The 23,696-nt window shown below is 36.0% G+C and overlaps 1 protein-coding gene across 4 annotated transcripts in view; it reads right to left on the bottom strand.

Annotated features, from left to right (window-relative positions):
- The window catches only part of gogo (thrombospondin-1 like protein golden goal), a 398,554-nt gene that overhangs the window by 172,407 nt on the left and 202,451 nt on the right, over positions 1-23,696 (bottom strand). For 2 of the 4 annotated variants that reach the window (XM_074184938.1, XM_074184939.1), the window contains exon 2: positions 7,757-7,965. In XM_074184938.1, the coding sequence (XP_074041039.1) occupies positions 7,757-7,856 (100 nt within the window). In that variant the 5' untranslated portion in view covers positions 7,857-7,965. Of the gene's footprint in view, positions 1-7,756; positions 8,129-23,696 lie in introns of those variants that run through there. The other 2 variants (XM_074184941.1, XM_023171008.2) reach the window with 2 other exon arrangements.

Raw genomic sequence — 23,696 nt, 5'->3', positions numbered from 1 at the left:
ATGTATCTCTCATCTGGCGCAAGTCATCTTTGGAAAAGAGTATTGGTCTTTTGACATATTCATTTTTAGTTTTCTCGAACGGAAACATTCGGAAATAAGACTACTATAAGTATTATTAAGAGTTTCTGCTAATACTCCTAATGGGGTATGTGGCATTTGTGATTCGAAAATGATAATTGCTTTGATGACTGGTGTGTTGACGAACATTTTGTATATGTTCTCTTGTATCACTTTAGGTATCCACTTTCCATTATAATTCGAAACCAAAACTTTCGATCAATCAATCAATCAATCAAATATACTTTATTGTCTGAAGAAATACATCTTGTAGACAAAGTCATAAATAATATGTAAGATACAAAAATCTACATAAAAAAAACATACACAATTTAAACAAAATACAATAAACATAAGCTAGAAATGAGAAATACACTGAGATACACTGGAAATAACAAGACATAGAAATAAAAGTTAAGGTTCAAGTGAATCGTCAAGATACTCCTGAACTGAATAATAGGCCCTATCAACAAGTAGCATTTTAACTGCTTTTTTGAATTTGTTAAGCACTATAATTTCTTTAATTCGGGCTGGTAAGTGGTTTAACAGTTTGATCCCTTTGAATATAATTGAATCCCTAACAAGGGAGCTCGCAGGAATAGGCAGATCTATGTTACTATTGTGGCTACGAGTATTATATGAGGAAGGGGGAGATGCACAAGAATTTTTTTTTATCAAGCAAATTGATTCCAAAATTAACAGGGCAGCTACTGTTAAAATACCGTGAGCTATGAAAAGAGGCTTGCATGGATCCCTGGGAACTGCTTTGCACATATATCGGACAGCCCTTTTTTGGAGCACAAAAATCATTTGAAATGAATCTCTAGAACAGACTCCCCAGAAGGCAATTCCATATTTAATATGGGGATCTATTAGAGCGAAATGAGCTGTTCTTGAATGGGAGTAGCCTAGTTCTCTAGAAATCACTCTTAGTGCATAGCAACCTGAGGCAAGCTTCTTGCTTGAGTTTATTGTGTGATTTTTAAATTTCAGTTTATCATCAATGTTCAACAATAGAAATTTATAATTATGTACCCTGTCTAAGATTTTGTCACCAAGGCAGATCTCAGGTAAGTTGCAGTGGAAAGTAAGTATGCTAGTTTTATTCATATTGAAAAAAACTTATTGCAGTCGCACCATTCTTTGATATTGTTGATGTCAGCTGAGATGGCATCTTGAAGGGTAGGAATGTCCTTGTTGTGCCATAATAAAGTGGTGTCATCAGCAAAGAGAGTAATTGTGGTCGCTATATCTATAAAAGCTAAGTCATTCATGTAGATAAGAAACAAAATTGGGCCAAGGATCGATCCTTGTGGTACACCACATTTGATAGTTTGAGCAGAGAAACACTCGGTTGTTTTAACTACCTGTTTGCGACCTGATAAGTACGAATGAAACCAGTGGAGAGTGTTGCCTCTGAAGCCATACTGTTGCAACTTATTAAGAAGGATCTCATGGTTGACACAGTCGAAAGCTTTCGATAGATCACAGAAAATAGCAGCAACTGCTTCTTTAGCGTTATATTCGGAGTGTATCGTTTCTAACAGAGAGAACATAGCATCATTAGTACCCTTATTTGCTTGGAATCCAAATTGACGAGAAGTAAGGACGTTATTATCATTGCAAAAACATGAAATTCTGCTTTTCTATGAGTTTAGCAAGGGTAGGAATAAGTGCTATAGTGTTGATTGATTTCTCACTAACAGACTAAGTCGAAGAAATGTTGATTCAAAACCATGTGATAAGTTTTTCAGGCTATTTGGTCATCAAGATTTTTGAAAATGTGTCAATAAACGAAATAGTTAATAATGCATTTGCTCAAATAGGGAAATCTTTTATCCACATCCAAACAAAAACAAAATGATACTCAATTTTCAGTTAAGGGTGCCGTAATTGATTCTGAGAGGAATAGCAGAGTTTCTGATTGTTCAAAGTAATCCGCTTTCTGGAAGAAATGGTAAAATGAAATAATACCCCCTTCTAAGGCTGAAAGTTCAACAATCCTCCTGAAATAATATCATCTTTGAGCACCTTTTCCGTTTTCAGTAGAGATAACTAGAAAATTTCTCATTTAATTTCTCGAGAGCCACTCCTCGGGATATTATTCCAGGTTCTCATTTACACGTTTTATGACCCATAGTTTTCCCGCTTTAGTTTTATCAAGAATGCGAGAGAAGAATTTTCATCTTCTTGTTACAGGCGATAAACAGCAATTCACGGCGGCGTCCTAGATGCACATTTGAAGGAGATTCCCGATGCAGATTTACGATCTCGTATTTTCTCGTCTGCCTCTGCAAATGAATGTTTCTCAGTTGCTGGTTTAGTGCTTTTCATTTCCATGTTTGTATAGGTTTGCAGATCTTTTTGTCAACGCTGAATCTGAATGAAGCAATAAATCGAGGACTTGTATTGATTCGATTCTGTTTCTTCTATTTATTACACGCAGAGATATAGTCGTCTTAGTTGAAAGTTTGCAATTGTATTCAATTTATCATTACGCTAGTTTATTCTTTCATGAAATAACATCTCAATGGTTTGTTTCATTGGGAAATTACAGCGTTATAAACTCCAAAAGTTCAGACATTCATTGACATTTATTGTGAAGATATCAATAACTTTTGCTGCTTTTCTGCGTTTCCAACCTTCCACAAACTGAAAAAAAGTTAAACTATCATTCCGCTTGCACATAAGTATCTGAAACTAATGATAATTTCCAGTCGGTTTTATATTCCGTATATCTGGTGACGTCACACACCATTTCGCTAAACTCCTTCTTAGGAGTATGGAAAATGATGAACAGCAACTATTGCTGCTGCTTTCCATAGTTTATTACGATAATTGCGAACTGAAACCACGCAAACTCTCCAGAATCAAAATGAAAAGTGTATTGATGTCATCATCAAATCTCCATTGATTTGGTTTCTATTTTAGCATAACAATTTAGAAATTCCTGAAAAAGAATGTTTAGGCATTCTGCTAGCCCACCTTTATAAAAAAATTGTGGAAATCTTCCAAATAAAGAAAAAAAGCAACTCTTTTTGACATAAACTTTATACAAAGATGTGTACCTCATGCGGAAGAATAATTTTCAGACAGAAACTGGAAAAAAATCTCTCGAAACAACTACCTTCATATGAATATTGAACTGTTTAGTTTGCACTTCACACATTCGATATAGAATTCGTGACGGGAAAATGGATTAACGGGGTGTCTCAGTAAAATTTCGAAATCAAAACTGTGGTTTACTTTGCCAAGCTTTCATTTCTAATGGAAAGCTTTCTCAGACCAGTGAAAATGAGTATGAAACAATGAATCAAACATATAAATTGATAAAAAAAGTGAAACATGTGTGGGATTTCTTGGTTGAAATCAATTGTTGTCTTCTTTCATTTGGAAGATTCCCAAATTTTTTCAAGACAAAATTCAAGTGCCACAGGAAATTCCTCAAGGCGCTATGAGAGCGGTGCCTATGCTAAAGTAGCGATTCACATTGGATCTGAATCCTTCAGCCTTGTTCCCATGGATCTTTTGGTGGTTCCGATATATAACTTTCCACAAGTGCACGATATGCGACAGATACCTGCTGCTGATAGTGGGTCCCTTTGATCGTTTACCAATCTGAGGCTTTGTTTTATATTCCTGATGGATTCAAAAACTGTTTGATTGTCGTGTTTTCCTAATCATGGAAACAAAAAAATCATTAATAAACCGATTCGCAATTATATTGACAAGCCAAACGTTTTACCAGTGTCTCAATCGGGATTCAGACCCAATCATAACTGCACGAGTGCCCTACTGAAAGTAGTTGATGATATTTATATATCAATTGATGACAATTAATTAACACTACTTGTTTTAATAGGTTACTCTTAAAGAATTTGGCAAAATAAGTCACCGCCTTTTGGTTGCTATTTTGAACCATTCAGGTTTCTTATACTCTTCTTCTACACTGATTAATAACTATTTTAATGGAAGATATCAATGTGTAACTTTGGTTTCTTGAATATATCTGCAGGTGTACCTCAAGAATCAATTCTGGGTCCTACGCTTTTCGTAATCTACACATCCCAATTTCCAAAGTGTCTCCATCACACCAAAATTCATAGCTACGCTGATGACACCCAAATTTATAAACGATTTTCGGAATCTTCTGTAGCACTCGCGTGTGAGCAAATAAATGCAGATTCAAAATCCTTACTCACAACCTCAAAGAAGTACTGCCTGGCAATCAATCCCTCCAAAACAGTAGTAATGCTATTTGGTCGAACAGCAATGAGGAAAGAAATATCTATATCATTCTGGACGAGAATCAGTTGCTTTTGACAGAATCTAAGAAAAATCTTGGTCTAATAATTGACCAATCCCTGACGTTCAACTCTCATGTCTCCCAAATTATAAAACGTGGCTATAGTGATTTGGAATCAATATAGTCAAATAGGAAGTCACTGAATCAAAAATCTAAGAAAATATCATTGTATTTTTTTCTTACCTATCAATAAAAACAACTTTTATTATTATTATCATCAATATTCTGTCTGTGATCCTAGGGATATATAGTAGATACGCGCTTGCAACCACCTGATCCTTCTCCCCGTTTGAAATCCTATGACTCTTCAGTTTCATGGCTTTGTTGATCTGGGGTACACTGTATTCATTCGATCTCAAGGTCACTCAAAGGTATTATAGTTCTTCCTCTACATGCTCTGGTTTATATACTTCTTGAGCCCATCCGTTAGAGTGGATATGGCTAGCATGGTGGTTCGATTGTGTGTGCAGGTACACTTTGGGGTTAGTCTAGCACCACATCGTCCAATTAGTACATCTAAGAATGTTAGGTCGGTGAGTCTGGAACACTGACTATTGGTCTCAGTAGAGTCTGGGTGGAACGGCTTCACTTCTGAGAATGGTTTGAAAAAATTTAACTCATTGCTCCCAACTAGGGATACTATAGCCAACTGGTATGAGAGGCAATAGAGATCCACAAATAGAGGGATAATTACAACAGGAAAGAAGAAGCAGTGAAACTCAATCGAATATGAAATCCCATTCTTTGAAGTTCAAGGATAGCAAACAGCAGGACAGCAGGTAGAAAAAGTCAATGAATAATAATAATAATGATAATAATATTCATATATTTATTCATCCATGTTGCATACAAAATAGAATCAACATCTTGAAGGTAATGATGAATAAATTGCAAATCCACTGAGGGTTTAGCCCTGTGTGTGGTTGAATTAACAAATACAAAAAATTAAATAATGTTACATATAACACAATTACAATTACTCACGTAAAACAATTTGTTGTGATAGCTAAAAAAATATAATAAAATATCAATGTCATACATTCCCGCATTGATAGACAAAATCAAAGGTTACAAAAAAAAACAAACAACCACATACAGACAGATCACGGAAGTTCATACTTGTTTGTGAAGATAACAAATATTGAAGTTTCACACATTATTCATAGGTATTGATAAACTAGGAAGATACAAATATTGACTGAATTATTAATATGAAATATATAAAAATCAATAATATACATGTATTGAGTAGAATGCAGAAAGGGCCAAGTTCATACTTTAGTTGTGTGAGGTTCAAATTTCATGATTTACAACTGTTTATCTTTTGTCTCGTGTAACTGGATCAAATTAAATCATGAACACTCTCTCTAGGTAAGTTCTTCATAAATCTGACTAGTTTACTTTTGAATTGGTTGATATTACCTATCTCTTGAATATTCGAAGGTAAGCTGTTGTATAGTTTTGAACCCAAGTATTGATGACATTTCTGGCCCACTGATGTATGCACACGAGGACATTGGAACTGCTTACGATGCCTAGTACTATAGTCATGGGTGAGTGTCATGTTTATGTTGTCATGTCATATTTATGTTGTCATGTCATGTTTGTGTTGTCTTATGTTACAGTTTTTGTAATACAATTGTCTTACATCTAGTAATCCCGATTATTTATAAATTGTATCATTTGGATATCTCGAGCTCTATGACTTCAAGAGGATGGAAGTGACGTTTAAATATACCTCCCCATCCGAGTAGTCCATAAGTGATGTGACTTTCCACAAGACTGTGATAGATTATCTTTTTTTGTTTCAGGTCAAGAATATCATTCAACTGTTAGAATTCATAAAGAACAAATCGAAGTTTTTTCAGGAGAAAGTTGATGTGATGGTCCCATTTCAGATGTACATTATTCGTGTATTGTTTTCTAGAGATAGAGAATCAAATTTGGGCATTGTTGTTTCGTAATTAGAAAAAGGTAAGGAATAAGTTTCATCTATGTTGATAGTTAGAAGCTTGTTGTCAAAGAACGATTTGATTAGGAAAAAATCTGATTCTATATCTTCTTCAAAGTAGGCCATGACTCGCCCCCATAAAACATTGCAGTATCATCTGCAAAGCTGATTAATTTTCCTTTGCTCTCGATGGAAAAGCTGTTAATGTATATTGAAAATAGTATCGGCCCCAGCACGGTACCCTGAGGCACACCATATTCAATTCTTCTGAAATCACTATGTGTTTCATTTATTCCGACATATTGTGTTCGATTCACAAAGTAGTTTTTAAATAACAGTGGACAATTTTCTCTCATCCCAATTTTTTCCAGTATAGATATTGAAATGGTGTGGCTCACGGTATCAAAAGCCTTTGCAAGGTCTACGAAAATGACATGGTCTACTTTCATCTAAGGCTCCATAAATATGATTTGTAAGCTCAATAATGGCATCTTCCATTGATTTGCCCCTTTTTGAAACCGTACTGCTTATCAGATAGAAGTTTATATTTATCCAGATAATTGGATAACCTAATTTCTATAATTTTCTCAGAGATATTACTAAAGTTCGTAATGAGAGAAATCGGTTTATAATTGGTAGCCTTCGTTGGTTCCCCGTTTTTGAATATAGGACATATGACAGATTTTTTGAATTCATCAGGGAACTGTTCAGTTTCAATGCATTTATTAATAATATAAGTAAGAGGACTAGCTATCTGACTCGCAATCTCCTTGAGAGTTTCCGCTTCAATATTATCTATACCAGACGACTTCCGGTTTTTGAGATTATATATAATTCTTGTGGCTTCATCTTCTGATGTTGGACTCAAGAAAATTGAATTATTTGTTGAGTTTCCTCTCATTGGATTTGAATTGTTTCTCAAAATTTTTTCTGCCAATGATTCTCCTAGATTAAGATATGTTTCATCACAAAAATATTATTATTATCAATATTGTTAAATATCACCGTCAAATTACCTAATCCAATTGGTAGCACTACAGAATAACTGAAACAGCATAAATACGCGTAACGAAACCATAATTTTCAGTCATCGAATATCAATCCAGAATGTATTAACCTATGAAGAAGCTAGCCACTGGCACCAGCGAAACGTCAGGAAGGAATTTCAAAAATCCACGTCCTTGCAACCCGAAAAATAGTGACTCTGGAAACCTCGGCCGCGAAGGATCTAACCATTCGTTGTAAATGTTTGAAAATGTCCTTATAGGACGAAACTGCAGCAACAGTAGTTACAAATAAAAGTGGTAAAAACATAGAAAGTTATATTCCTCATTTTTCATGATGATCTCCACCCACGCAGTAACGGCTACATCCATCATTTACAACATACATAAATATAAAATAGAATATATGAAACAGACTGTCACTCTTCACCAACTAACCTGCGTCTCCATATTCTGTCAAATGAAACAGCAGCAGGAAAAGCGTGAATATCGTGAAGTGGAGATGTGTGGTATTCTTCATATCCGTTGCATCGCTCATGCCACATTTTGTTCGGCCTCATGTTGCGCATTCCCACATGGTTTTCCGGAAGTACAAGTGGCAGACGACCGTCGACTTGGAGTGGGTTTGAAGTTGACGGGTCGCGAATCTGAAACAAAGTAAGGTTTTACTTCACATTATCTGTCCGAGAGGGAAACATGGGGGTAATTATTAGTCGGATCCAAAAGTTGAAATTTGTGTTGATTGGAAACCATGGAAATATGAGTGATTTTACAAGGAACATTGCAAATGTCATTGTCAAATCGAGCTGTAAGACTTCCTGCTCTTTTTTAGGTAACAACTATCTGTTCAATCCAGTAGCGGTTGAAACTTCTGGTGATTATGGCCAGGAGTCCCTGTTATTCGTTCATGAACTCGACAGTAGAATAGGCCAAGCAACGAAAGATCACAGTTCTTCTTCTTTTTTGAAAGGGAGAATTAGTATTGCTATTCGACGTGGTAATGCTGCTTCGGCCCTTGACACTATAACTTCTTCACATGATTCTGATGAGATCATGCATTACCCTCATTTCAGCACGGAACTAAAATCTCTTCGAAACAAGCCGAAATATGTGAATATTCATCAGTCTCCTATCAAGGTTAATTCTTCAGTGCGGTCAATGGTCTGAGGTCATTCTTGCCCCCCAAATATGAGTTGCAGCCTTGTGGTTTCAGTGGAAGAGTTTCATGAAGCAAGAGCCGAACCGATCCCCCTACGAAACCCTTGATCACTTGGAAAGGTCGATCGCAGCTTGGGAAATGGTTTTTATGCAGATTAGGTGAAACATGTTCTTTCTTACGAATCAGTAAGTTGTCCTGAAAATCTTGAGTAGAAAACTGGATCAGATAATTTAGGAAACGCTACATATTAATAGCATTTTACAAGTGTTGTTCATAACGAAGATTTTCAAGAACGAGGTTTTAATGATGAACGAGAATGATGGTGTTTGTTGAGAAAGCTGTTGACAAAGCTCCAACGTTTCGGAAGCAGAGGAGTAACTACCTAATGGGACGGACGCAAATGGTCAAAACCACTCAACTTTCAAAAAAAGAAAGGGAAATTGATTCTGGAGTTCCACAAGGTTCTTTATTGGGTCCCATTGTTTTCTTATTATATATTAATGACCTTACCAAGCTTAATATTTCTGGGAAGTTCACCTTACATGCAGATGACACTACCATACTTTGGAATAATAAAGACACTTGTGAGTTGCACAAAATAATCTCCGCCGACTTGGAAAAAGTTAAAGATTGGTATGATTGGAACATTCCATCTTTTAACTTAACTAAAACAAATTTATTATCATTCAGATGCTCAATCAACGAACTCTTTTTTGAAGACAGATCACTGGAATCTAAAAATAACACTTAATTTCTAGGAGTCTTCATTGACCAGAATTTAAAATTTGTGGATCATGTTGAACAACTAACTAGAAAAGTCTCCTCTGGCTGTTATGCAGTTAGAGTGATTTATAAAGAATTGGGGTTCAACACTGCAAAGATGGCGTACTTTGCACTCATAGATTCTCACTTAGGCTAAGGAATACCGTTTTTGGGGACCATGCAGTCCAACTTCATTCAAAAGTCTACTGATTTTACAGAAAAGAGCAATAAGGTATATAGGAAACCTCAAATCAAGAGACTCCTGTAGAACTTTTTTCAAAAAACATAATATTCTAACGGTGACTGCATTATTTATACTGGAATCTGTGTGTTTAATAAATAGCGTATATTAAACTTTGCTGCATCCTCTTCCCATTATAACACCCGAAACTGCAGACACTCTGAAACTCACTGTGCCAACTAAAAACATTACCAGAGACTCCATATTTTACAACGGTGGAAAAATGTACGATCATTTGCCTATGGACATAAGATCTGCCAATATAACTGACTTCCATTTCAGGAAGTTAGTCAAACAATTTCTATCTGATAGACCCTATTATACTCTGGATGGATATTTTAACGATAGCTTTCAATTGACTTACGCATATTTTTTATCTTTACTCATTAAGGAGCTCTTAAGTTGTTACTTTTTATGTCTACTCTTTTATAAACTTGACTTTTACTCTTTTATATATACATATCTTTTATATTCTCCATTTTAACATAGTTTGTACCAATGCACCATTTATATTTTTATTGCACAGTTGGTATGTATTGCTTTTTTAAAGTATGTACTACCCAAGCTTTGTCTACAAGATTATGTCTTATGGTAAATAAAGCATATTATTATTATTATTATTTTCTGTTTATTCGCCAAACTCAAACACCTGTTCATGCAGCTGCAGTTGTGTAACCGATTTCCGATGGAACTCGAAACTTCACGATTGTATGAGAACAGGTAGATAATGATTTTCTAGTTACCAGCATCGTTAATTCTGCAAATTATATGATGATGACCGTGTGGCTTGAGCGGGGTCGAGTTGGATGATTTGTATTGGTTACCGCACAATATTACCTATTAGTACGTTCACAGAGGTGACACCACATAATGATATCATTAGACTCCAGCAGCTATTTCGATTATACTCGAAACAGGTGTCATATTGGCGTATCATATTCGAGTGAGATCAATGTCATTGGCGGCTGACTAAGTATGCTGAGGAATAATTTTTCACGAATCGAATATTTCTATTAACTAGATTGTCTCAAAAATTGTCGATTCAAATCAAGTCAAATACGTTTATTTCCCAATAATGTTGGTAGGTTAGTATTACACCAGTTTCCTCTGTGGGGTCCTGCTATAGGCTCGTGCCTCTTCAGGGGCTGTGTGAATCACAAAAATAAAAATTCTTTTATGTGTATCTTGATATAGGTTAGTGGTTTATGTTAAATTGTTTCTGGGAATTTTCTTGGGGATTGCGGTTCTCGTTTCTCATGTAGGTCGAGTTGTCCTTGATGAAGTTGTTAGGAGTGATCCGGGTACAGTTACTCCGGGATATCCTCCAGGGCTTCTAGGAGCCTGGCTGGAGAAAATGGGAGCGTTTCCCTTGGGGCCTTTCTTGGGCCTCCGCGGGACGTCTTGGGGGTGGCCAGCGTCTCGGTTTCGATGGTGTTGCTGCTGCTGATTGTTCTGGTGACATATCTTTCTTGGAGTTCCTGGATTCTCAAATTTATCGGGGTCAGTTTGACGGTGTAATACAGGGTATTCCAAATCAAGTCGGCATCACTGCCAACTCCTTTATTATTGATGCTACAAACTCAGTTGAATGGGCAAACCATTCAACCATTAAACCATAGGCCTTCTCGATGCCGAAAACAAAAAAAAATTGACAGTCGCGTTTTCAAAATATTTCATGAAATGATGATTTTTAAAAGGAACACCCTATATTTTATCATACATGATTCTCAACAACAAAGCCCATATCATATTTTTTCCAAAAGTTAAAAATTAGCGACTTATGTGGAAATATTTATTCATTTCACCAGAATAAAAAATTATTTGTTTTGGCAGATAAAAACTCATTATTGTCCAAACACCCAGTATACAATATTTTGTTCCTAACAGCAAAAAGAAAAAATTGCGCAGGGATTTGAACTCGTGATCATCATGTCGTACCATTCACTTGACACCTCTGAGCTGTTTGGTATCAATAATGGTATTAAAGTGACATCATTGATGCCGATTTTATACAGAACAGAAAATACTGAAGGATCATATTATTGTGGTTGGAAAAAAAATTATTTGATTCGATAAAACATAATTATTAAGAGTAATTGAATTACCTTGAAACTTTGTTGGAATACTATTTATGAAATATTCTAAAGTACATCATGAACATCTCATGAATTATTGTAACTGTCAACTACTGTTCGAATATTTTTTGAATTGCCGTTCTTCCATTTGGTTTGCCAGAAAAATAGCATAAGAGCACTCTAACACTACTGCAATTCGTTCCCCGATCGTGAATTACCTAATCGACGTTTTTTTTGCTGTGTTTCATCGTCCATTCAGAAACAGTGAAAAAGTTTTTGAGAAGAGGAGAACCAAAAAATGTTTTTAATATCTGAAGATACAGAAATTGACGTTTAAGCCTACTTTGAGATGAATCCAAATGATTCCATCAGATATTTATCTAGAGAAATATCTGTTTCACCGTCTTTTATTCAACGAATTCTGAAGACACATAAAATTTCAGTGGAAACACTAGAACTTGGTGACCCTTAGAGACGATTGAGGTTTGGTCGGTGATTTATGAATGAATACAGACAAGATCCAAACTTTTATAGAAATCAGTGACACTGTTTTTCGAGTTTGAAAACCGTGGATTTTTGGAAATTCTTCCTGACGTTTCGCTGGCGCGCTTGCTACAAATGTTCCTGTTGAGTGGCCTCTTCGTTCACCAGACATGACAGACAATCAAAAATGTTAGTAGTTTGCCCATTTAACCAAATTCGTAGCATCCATAATAACGAAGTTGGCAATGGAACACCCTGTATAGTTTGTTGGAGGAGATTAGGTTGGAAAAGTTGTCTATGTTTCGTTGTATTCTCCTCTCTGTGGTTCGTCTACTGTGTGTCAGTCTCGGGGAGATCGCGCAGTAAATCATGGCTTCATAGTCCAGGATCGGTCTTATGAACTTCTTGTAGGTGTGTAGTATGGTTTTGCTGTCTCATCTTCCGAGCTTGCCCCTCAAGACTTTAACGAGGTTTGTTCTTTTCCGGACTCTGTCTAGAGTGTCTCTCAAGTCGGTTCCCAGTTGAGGGTTCCCGTAAAAGTAACCCCCAGGTGGGTCAGCAAGTCTTGGAGAGGAGGTTGTTCTCCTAGAAGTCGAAGGTTCAAATCTTCCAAAGGAACAATTTGTTCAAACCAGTCTCAAGTCCCTATACTGTAGGTTAATAGACACACCTATCAGAAAATGACTACTCCTCTGGCTAATACAACGAAGGGCATTGGATTATATCCGACAGGTATCAGTGCAGGTTTCTTCACTGAAGTGATTCCTGCATATGCTGTTGGCGACACAACTATCGCAATAGATTTTCAATAATTGGAACACACTGGCAGACCGGTTTCGGGCAGTCCAAGGTAGTGTCTATCATCGACATAAAGTCGATCATTTCCGATAATTGAAAATCGAATTCCTTCAGAGTATCATTCCTCAAGTTAGGCAGAAGCGAATAACAATCAACATGTTTGTCATCGCCACATCTGCCTGTTAACGAGGTAACCAACCGCATATTCAAAATTATGTGAAAATATGTGATTTGAGTATGCCTTTCGCTGGGTTGTATTATCATATATTCTGCTTCACAGTATAATTTTTACATCTCCATGAAATTCAGTCCTTCAGCAGAAGGAACGAAAATGAAATATTTTATTACTTTATTGAAACAAATGTGCTTTAATATAATGAAAACTTCAAAGCACCTTGGTACATTCCGGGGTGAATTTTAATGAAAGTAAAGTAGGCTGAGCAATATCAGAAAAACCTGCTTCTATTCCTTCCATATTTGAAACAATTGCGGGGAATACAGGACATATATTATGGAAATTGTGTCGTTTATGAAATTTTTGCCGAGGCAATATTGAGAAATGAATAATAACGTAGAATATTGAAAGACATTCGAATCACTCAGATGAATCGAAGGAAATGTTCTTCGCTAAGATTTAATGGAATTCGTTGTAGATGGCTATCAGAGTATTCAAGAGATGAAAAACTTGAGAGAGTTTTCAAATGAGAGTTCCGCAGATATAAAAATTCCAATGAATTCGAGGTGTATAACGTTTCAGAGGCTACCACAGAAATGTGTTATGGAGAATCCGTGACAAACGTATTTATCAACTATAGACGACCCGAATATTATCAGATAAGATCATAATTTCCAGAGATGATGAAACTGTTTTCATCAGTAACCAAAATCAATCAATCACTACATGGGTTTGGAATATTCGGGTAGGAAGAAGTACTAAAGACATACTTACGTAGCTTCTTCGGTAGCATAAATCAGACTGAATTTGGCCAATAGCATGGATTATGTTTGTGGCTTATTCGCGTATACCTGCGAGTCAAGAAAATCTCACAACAAAAAGTCTAACGGGATTAAATCGCGCGATCTTGGTGGCCATTTCACATCACCTCCATATAAGATGACCATAACCTTAAATCGATCGGGCAGAATATCCAATATGGCGTGAGCAGTGTGGCACGTAGCACCGTTCTGTTGAAACTACATTTCGTTGGTGTCCAGATCAGTAATTCAGTCCTAAATAAGTTGCAATTATCGAGCTATAGTGCTCTCCGTTGACAGTGATTGCCTGGCCAACGTGTGCTGAAAGAAATATGAACCGATGACGCGGCCAACCCAAAATTTACACCAAAGAATGACTTTTTGGGATGCATTGGACGTTCTTGGATCTCATATGGATTAGTACCGTCCCACAATTTTGCTATCGACAATTTTGTCTGTTCACGTACTCATTCATCCAGAAATGGGCCTCAGAGCTGAAGATTATTTTCCGTCGGTCATTTGCCAACTGCTCCAGAGCCGAACATATGTCGTTGTCTATAGTCGTTTACCTTCAGTTCGTGGGTCAGTTGAATTTTGTACGCTTGCAGGTCCAAGTCACGACGCAAAATTCTCCAAGTTGTGGTCTGCGAATGGCCAAGTTTTTGTGAGCGACGCGAAATCGCCTGCGTCGGATCCTTCTGCACACTCTCACAGACATCAGCGACGTTTCATGCAGATATTGAGTTTCGTCGACCTACGGGTGGTGGTCGATCGTTTACTGAACGATTGTACTCAAATTCATCCACCACATTGCAAATAGTCCTCTCAGTAGAACAATTATGGGTACGTGGGTCGAACAGAACACCCATTTTGATGAAAAAATTTCATCATTTGCACAAAATATAACGTTCGGATGTCAAAGTCCTTTTTTAAAAATTAAATTTTATTGACAAAAATAGGTGTAAACAGTCAGAGAGCAAAATCAGGACTGAATTATAAAAGTATTCTTCCCATGAAGATAAGATTTCTTGCACATCAGTTTTCCAGAATCGCAAGATTCTGTTTCAGCATAGTCAGCGGTTCACATGGGAACGGGCCATATAATTCCTTTCCCCGAAGACACGACGTGGGAGGGTCAGCGAGGAAGTTGAACCCTAGATATCTTGATGTCCTGATTTGGTTCGAATTGTCCTTTGGTTTTGCGCCCTCTGAAGCCAATCTTCTTGAGCTCCAGGTACATACAAATCGATACTAGGATCAGGTAGATGAACATAGTCCAGAAACTTGGTATGTGTGCTACGTCTTTGAAGGATATAATCGTTCGTTTTCCATTATTGCTGTTTTTATTGAAAAAACACCTCCACAAGACAAAACTGCACGTTCGATACGTTCAATTTCGAGTATCCTACCGACTGCGCCAAATATAACTTTCGGATTTCGAAGTCCTTTTTTAAAAATTAAATTTTATTAACAAAAATCGGTCTGAGAGCTGAATTGAGACTGAATTATGAAAGTATGCTATATCCGTCCCTGATAATTTGGCAAAACATACTGAATAAATGACAGCTAATTTTTTTGATGTAGCTTCAACATGATGACCGATCAATGGTTATGTTCGGAAATACCTGTTGGTAGACCCGTTAGTTTCAAGCTTTTAGTGATATTCTATACTTTAAGTTTTTAAGGTTCCTATACAAATTTGTAATTATTATCAAAAGAAGAATGGGGAAAATAAGAATAATTCATGCAAGTTCATTAGAATGAAGACATACAGTTCTTGTCCACTCCCATCATGATGACCTTTCCGGTAGAGTAGCTGAAGATATATAAAAACGTAATAATAACTTCATCAAAAAATTATTAGTGAATGTGAATAGATTTTGTTTTGGACAACATATATGCAGCTTCTTTGAACTTTCTCTCAAACCACTGTTTTTTCTGTTGATGATTTCCGCTTGGGACCACTTGATGTGTGGTTGATAATTCCAAACATGCTCTGCTATGTTAGGAATCACACGTTGAAAGGTAAGACCTCGTTAGTGCTTAACTCACACAAGTTTCGACTTCTGATAGTTCGTAGGCATGCGACAGCTGGTTATATCATATCAGAATTATAGTCCGGACTAGTAAAATTATCCATTTTATTTGATAGGCCAAATTCAAGAAAGTTACCTACTGACTAGGATTTTGTGAGTTTTCAGACAGTAAATTTTGGGGGAGAAAATTTCAGTTTGCCCTCATTGACACTTTCTTCAGATTGGCAGAAAATTGTTAGGAATACTGACTCCTCCACCAAAAAGTTCATTTCAAAAAATAATAATTAGTCAGAAAATACAGAAATATACATTCTTTACAGTAGACAGATGAAAAAATGATCGAATTGCAATCACAGGGAATCAACTGCAATCAGCGAGTGGTCCCTCTGATGATCGAACTTCAAACGTCGAATCACGCTACGACCAATAACGTCTGCCTTTCTACTAATGACTTTAAAAATCAACCTGTACACAGCACGGGAGCAGCTATAATTTAAAGCAGTTCAAAGGCCTCTTCCAGCCATCACCAGTAATTCAATCAGTCAGGATTGGTTTCGACTAATTACGTCTGGTGCGCCTGCAAATCCGGTAGAGATTGACAGTGGAGGCAACAGAAATAAAATCGTTTTGCAGCGTCAACTTGATTGAGGTTGTTGGAAACCAGATAAAGGCTATATCCGTTTAGCGTTTGTTAGTCTAAATGGACTGTCGATATCATCAGATACTTGAAAAATCAATGTTGTAGCTATATAATCGTATTCAATGACACTAGACAACTAATGGGAATAAAAATTGCGACTAATATTATTATGGCCTATAAATGAAAGTTTAAAGCATCCTAACTGCGTCTTCAACATCAAAAATTTTCCATCACGTAAAGATTTTGAGTAATAGTTATTTTTATTTTACACAAAATTTTTCACATATCATAGGGAAATATAAGATAAAAACAAGAAAAAAAACGATATATTTTGAGTATAACAGACTTTATCAACGATACACATGAGAAAACATTCAGATGAAGTCTTTTGTACATAACCTTTTAGCAAATGTTGAGTTCCGTTTATGTTTATATGTTTTATTGTTTTTCCTCATAAAGAACCAACAATAATCACACATTATTGCTGCATCCCATCTGCCTTGGTAACGTTGCTCCATTATCAGTATGTCATGGTGGAACCTTTCCCCTTGTTCGTCATTGACAGCACCCAAATTTTCTGGGAAAAAATTCAAATGGAAGTGCAAACAATGGATTTTGAGAGACATGCGACATCCCATTCTGCAGTAGTTTTCAAGTAGTTCTTCTACAAGTGTTCCCTAAAAATTCCGAAACAATTCTATTGGAAGAACTCCACGCAGCTAATTCAACATTACCTAATTTTTGATCAAACTGTTGATCACTTAGTAGTTTTCTAATTTGTGGCTCAACAAATATATCTTTCTTGAGCTTTCCATTACTTAGTTTGGGAAAAACGTGTTTAAGATATTTGAACGCATCGCCTTTTTTGTCGAATGCCTTCACAAAATTTTTCATTAACCCCAGTTTAATGTTTAATGGAGGTAACAAAACGTTTTTGATATCAACAAGAGGTATATTCTTCACGTTAACTCTCAGAGACCATACTTTTACCTGATTATGGCTCTGTGTTGCCCTACTGTTCCAAAGGCGAAGAAAACAGCAAAAAATCGTAAATCAGTGATGGATTTCAAGGCAACAACAAGGCATTTGAGTTGATGTGAACATCAACATAGAAGGGCGAATACAAGGCAGATGTGGAGGACGCGAAAAGCAACGATCAATGAGAGAGAAAAACCTAGACAAACATGGAATAGAACACATCATAACATACTAGAAAAGAGAGAAGTTTCCATACCTTTCTAATTTATGCAGTAATACATCATGATCCACTTGATCAAATGCTTTTCTGAAATCAGTATAGACTATATTCTTGTGCTAGGTAATAGACATATTCTGTGTTTTATTAATTCATGTTATATACTTGGAAGTATTGAACTTGACCGCATCAAAAATCCATCAAAAGCTACTAGAATAGAACTGTAGATATAATGATGACATTCATTAATATATATATTGTCAAACATTTCTATAGAAACATTTGTGATTGTGAAACAATTATTGGATTGAACAGTTATCAGCAGGCATTTACACTGGTTTGTTCCATATTGGGGACAGATCTGAATGAGAGAAAATTTGAAAGATTCGTCATTCAAGCTTATTTAAATGTACATTTTCCATATTGAGCTTTCGATTTTTTTTGCCAACAACATAATAAGAACTTTAAAGTTCATTTTTCAAGAATCTTTCAATGTTCACTTCAATACAACATCCATTTGATATTGTTCAATCCAATCGGATCACAATTGCCTCTTACTGTTTATGTTCATTCGATTAAGTTACCTACAAACTTCGGAAATTGTTTCTGAACACGAAACTTCCAAAGTAGTGCCGAATTTCTCAAAGTGTAAAGTTTTCAGAAATAGTTTTCAGTGAACTTTTCCCATTCTCACTTCAGCTGTTTCCAACAAATGTTTACAACATGCACCTCAAATCCAGCAATACCCTCGTCCCTTTGTTCTGGAGTTGCATGCACAGGAAACTATAATGTCTTATTGCACAGGACCGGTTCCATGTCCTTTTAGAGACGATATTCTCTCTCGTTTTGACTCGCAGGAATGATTATCATCTCATTTCTAACATTATTTTTTCTCAATTATAGCTCTTATTTAATCGTCTTTGATCTCTTCAGTTGACAGTCGAGAGTTACCCAGTCCAAGTCTCCAAGAAATTTTCAGGTTAGATAATAACTTCATCGCACGTTATAACAATTTTTGAACTTCACAGCGGCTGAGGTGTATGTAAAAATCACTCGTTTTTCCTGAATTTTCAGCTAACAGTGTTTTCAATTAGAAAAACCTCAAAATTCAATTCAGCTTACTCAAAGTGATGAATGTACTTCGTTGGGAAGGCTCGAACTTTTTATGCAGAAAGTCGACTATCTACGTAGAAAATGTATTTCCACATGGCATGTAGACACATTCGCCATCACAAATCCTGTCTCCAATACTGTTGTTGGTATGCTCCTCTTATAGTCGAACACACAAGTTCACTCCTTGAATAGATTTTTATTACCATCATTCCACCTTGTTACATCCTCGGCCTACCAATCAAATATACATATCATTACGCATAGCCGATTTATCAAGACTGATTTCAGATCTCAAGCCTTCCCATAGTTGAGTATGGCCAATGTCGGTGCTAAGTTCGTCTTTTCTTCATCATACTATATTTCTTTTAGGTCGATCTAGGGTTCGGAATGACTTTCAGATATGTAACCTCTTTTGATACTTTGTTTGAAGGTGATTGACAATGTTTGATGATGAATTACATTAGTTCGGACTGTGTGTGTTTCTTGTACTCGGCAATGCATTCAATGGTATCTTTCGATCCTCTGATATAGAGAAGTGTAAGCACTGGTTGTGTCATCCAAGAACGGCAATTCGTTGTGGACTTCCTTCTCCATTGTGAAAGTGATGGAAGGTCTTACGCTGTTGATGTGTTTCAGGAAGGCGTCTAGTTCAGTATACCTATGATTCCATATCGTGAAGGTGTCGTCAGAGTATCTCGACCAGACACGAGGTTTCTTGTGGGCTTCATCAATAGCCAGAGTTTGAAACCACTACATATATATGTTGGCTATGAATATGTTGGCGATTCAAATGGCAGTCCCCCATCTTGTGTAAAAAATTCGTCTTTCAGTTGGAAATAACAGTTTCGTACACACTTCTACAGGTAAACTCGTTCTATCTTCCAGGTCCCCGTCTTCGGATAGCTTTCTCTGTATGACTTGGAGTGCTTCTTCGACCGGAACGTTGGTGTAAAGGCTTTCCACGTCGAAAATGATCAGTTGATCTTCCTGTGTGACTTCAATTGTCCGTAGTAGTTTGACAAAATGCCTTGATTCTTTACAAAAGACGATGTATCTCCTTGTTATGGTTGTATTATGGTGAGTTGAAACCTAGACATGTTCTGAGTCTCGAATCTCGGGAGCTGATTATCAGTCTGAGCGGAACGTCCTTCTTGTGGATCATTTTATATTATATCAGCCAATGGAAGTCCGTACTGATGAAATTCATCCTTTGATAATTGTTGGAACTCTCGACTAGAATCTCGAATTGTTAGAGTTACTTTCTCCTCCATTTTGGTCGTCTTTCTTCTTCCATTTCGTTATGATTTCCAGGACCGAATGTATGCGCCTCATCACTTGTTACATTATCAGATTTGTCGGTACTGGAAGACTAGTTCATCTGGATGACTCACATCGATTTTGGTGAAGAAGATGAAGAGACGACCGAACCTAATCAAGCCATAGTAGCTCTATATCCTCCTGGATGCCTGGATGATCAATTGCAAAAAGTAAGGGTTAGATTACATTATCTACTTGACTAGTAATTCAAGTTATGTCAAAAATATTTCGAACTAATTCAGATGCCTCACTGGGAACACGAAGTGTTTGAAAACAAATCTGAGCGTTTCAACAAATTACTTAATTATTCAATATTGTTCAGTAGAAATTGCAATCGGTCATTATTTTCATCGCCGTGCATAATCTCCAGTACACTTCACGTCGAAACCGACCCTGGCTGCAAGCAAACAGGGGAAAAAAAGACCCCCACAGTCTTCCTGAAGCCTAAGGGAACCGTTCCTCGAGAAATATTACAGCTGAAATGCATCGCTTCACCGTTATTTCGCCCATACGAACTCCGACCATAGCTTTATTTTGCCGTGCTAGAATCTACCTGGCAGTCATTAACGGGAGTGGAGATATCCAGATATCTAAATCGTGTGCGTTTAAAATTCAGGACATTGACCACAACCTGTCACGACGTCCATTACTGAAATTACTATTTTGTTTGAGACCTTAGAGGTATACAGTTAATGGTGAAGTTTAACAGGTCGTTCACCTCAGCAAAAAATACATTAACGTGATTATTGGGGTTCTTTCAATCCATTATGAAAGGACTCATCAAAGAATATAATCGCGCGGAGTTATGAAACAGTGGAGTCACAGAAATTGATTAGACTTGGTGGAGTGATTTCACAAACATGATAATCATACCAAAATTTCTTATATTGAATGAAAACTAACATTTAATTGTAACAAAATAGTGTTTTTTTTCTGATTGATTCGTTCGTTACTTGAAGAAAGATCCGTAGTAATTTCATAACCTACACATTACGATTTGATTTTCACAAAGTCTGTGGTGGAAGTTTCTGAAACAAAATAGTGATTCACGTAAATATGAAAACAAATATAACAGACCACTCAACGACAATACTACAAATAGTTACAAAAAGCACACATAACAATTAATCTTAGAGCAAATATATTCCATACATTAATTTTGAGAAATTATACAAAAAGTTAGAAAACACAAATTGGGAAAACGTATACCTGATCCAAGATCCAAATATAGCACTGAATAACTTCATTATTACAATTTTGAGCATTGCAAATAATTATACCAATCTAAAAAAGAGATTCGAGAAAAATACCAAAGTTGCAACATGGTTAAAAAACTATTTACTGAAAATGATTAATGATAAAAATTGTTTAATCAAAACTAGTCTCGAATACCCTGACAGCATCCTATTAAAAAAACGTTACAAAACTTTGAGAAACAAAGTCACCAATTTGATAAAAAACACCAAGCAAAATTACTATAAGAACAAAATAGAATACAAAAACAAGATACCAAACAACTATGGAATATTGTGAAAGAAATCACCGACACTAAAGCTAAATCAACCACAATTGGACCAATGAAAAATGATCAGGGAGTACTCCTAACAAACAACACAGATATAGCCAATGAATTCAAAGACAATTCCGTAGATATTGAAAAGAAATTGGCAAATAAAATAGTCAAAAAAGATAACCTCGTTTTTCATCCAAACATTTCACCAAACTCTTTTGTCTTAGGCCTAACTGATTAAAATGAAGTAAACGCTTTATTCTGCGACCTTAAAAACAAAAGGACGATGGGAAAAGACGAAATTGAAGCAGAACTGCTAAAATCAATATCATATTATATACTAGATCCTTTAGTTTTTATTATTAATAAATGTATATTACTTGGTGTGTGGCCCGACTCATTTAAAACTGCAGTAGTGACTCATATCCATAAAAAAAGAGATAACACTGAAATCACAAACTATAGACCAATCTCGCTTATCATCCATCTGTTCTTCCTATATTAATATTTTGATGAAAATTCAGGCAATTGCTATATTGAAGGAATTCAACTCGTTTAGAATATTGGGTATATTGAAATGCCTTTTTGTGGTAACAACAATAATTTGTAAAATATCTGTTTTCCGTATAGTTAACCTTCGATAAAAAATGTTGTGAGATGTTGAAACATTTCAAACGAATGAAAAAATACAGGGTGTTCCATTTGAAAAAGTTGAATTATGTCTGTTTGAAAATGAGTAAATTGACCCTGTTTAATCGAGCACCCTATATGTTTTTTCCAAGAGTTGAGATTCCTGAAATTACCATAGTAATGTAAACTAACTATTCCTAAAAAAATCCACATGATTGCTGTAGACATGAAGGCGGTGGATTAAAAAAATATCGTCCGCAAATTAGGTTTATCTGGAATAAGTTGACAATGCCGCAATGGCAAACAAAAATTCCTAAGGTAGCTTAGAAAATATGGAATCGAATGACGTATTCATATACTGGATGTTGCATTGAAAAAATGTAACTTTGGTTGGCTACGCTCGGCTGAATCAAATAAAAGATAGTATTTATCGATGTGATTGCGGAAAAGGATTGAGCAATTAAAAGAATGGTTTTACCTGGTAGCAATGGACCGAGAGAATCTCGATGACTCACCCTGTATGCTGTATTGGCTAAAGTTTAGCTTCATTCTTATGTAGTTTTAGTGATCGATAGTACAGTAGTCGAATGTCTAAAATTTTGAAATCAGAGAAAAGTGATTCCGTGTGATATGTAATATGTTTTCGATATATGATTTTCAAAATCCATTCCTGAGAAGTTTACAAAGATTTCAAATGTGAATCAACTGTTGCACCCCATAGTTTCATCCCGTGAGATGAATGTGGTTGTATCAGTGAACCATATAATATTTTTCGATATTTCATATCGAACAAGCGCGTATAGAGTTTGAATCTGCTAGATATGCTTCTCAATTTTTTTTTTACATATTCGAAGTGATAATTTCGTTCGAGGTGATTGTCTATTATTGTCTCTAAATATTTTATGTGAGAGACTGGAGGTATTTGAATATGTTCATTTTTGAATAATAGCATGTTATAGGGAAAATCAATGTGGCTCGTTGTCATTATAATCTATATGCACTTTCAAATCACAGTGGGACTACTTACAACGGACATTACACAGCATATTGCAGACACCCATATAGTGGCACATGGCATGAATACAACGATTCACAGGTGTTCCCAATTTCGCCAAAATCAATTGTGAGCAATGAGGCATATGTCCTCTCTTATGAACAGGAGGGAACGAAGCAGCAACTTTGATGTGTTTTTTTTTCTTCTTTCCTTTTTTTTAATAATCTTAGTTCTTTGAATTGATTTGTATTTCTAGTTGTGTCACAATTAAATAATTCAACGTAATTGATTTAATTACCCATTTATGCTAACCAACCGAGTATCATCTGACATGTAAATGTATGCATCGGTGCATTATAACAACTTGTTGACAGTTCAGTCAGTGCAAAGTCCTAGAACAAAGATAGTACCCAATTTCGAGAAAAAGTTATGTGTAAATTCACACTGGAG

This window comes from Leptinotarsa decemlineata, unplaced genomic scaffold (genome assembly GCF_025532065.1).
Source record: "Leptinotarsa decemlineata unplaced genomic scaffold, Ldec_3_MD MMD2_tig00026361_RagTag_RagTag, whole genome shotgun sequence".
Classification (NCBI taxonomy): Eukaryota; Metazoa; Arthropoda; class Insecta; order Coleoptera; family Chrysomelidae; genus Leptinotarsa; species Leptinotarsa decemlineata.
The sequence above is the reverse complement of the archived record's forward strand: the minus strand, read 5'-3'. Positions and strand labels throughout refer to the sequence as shown.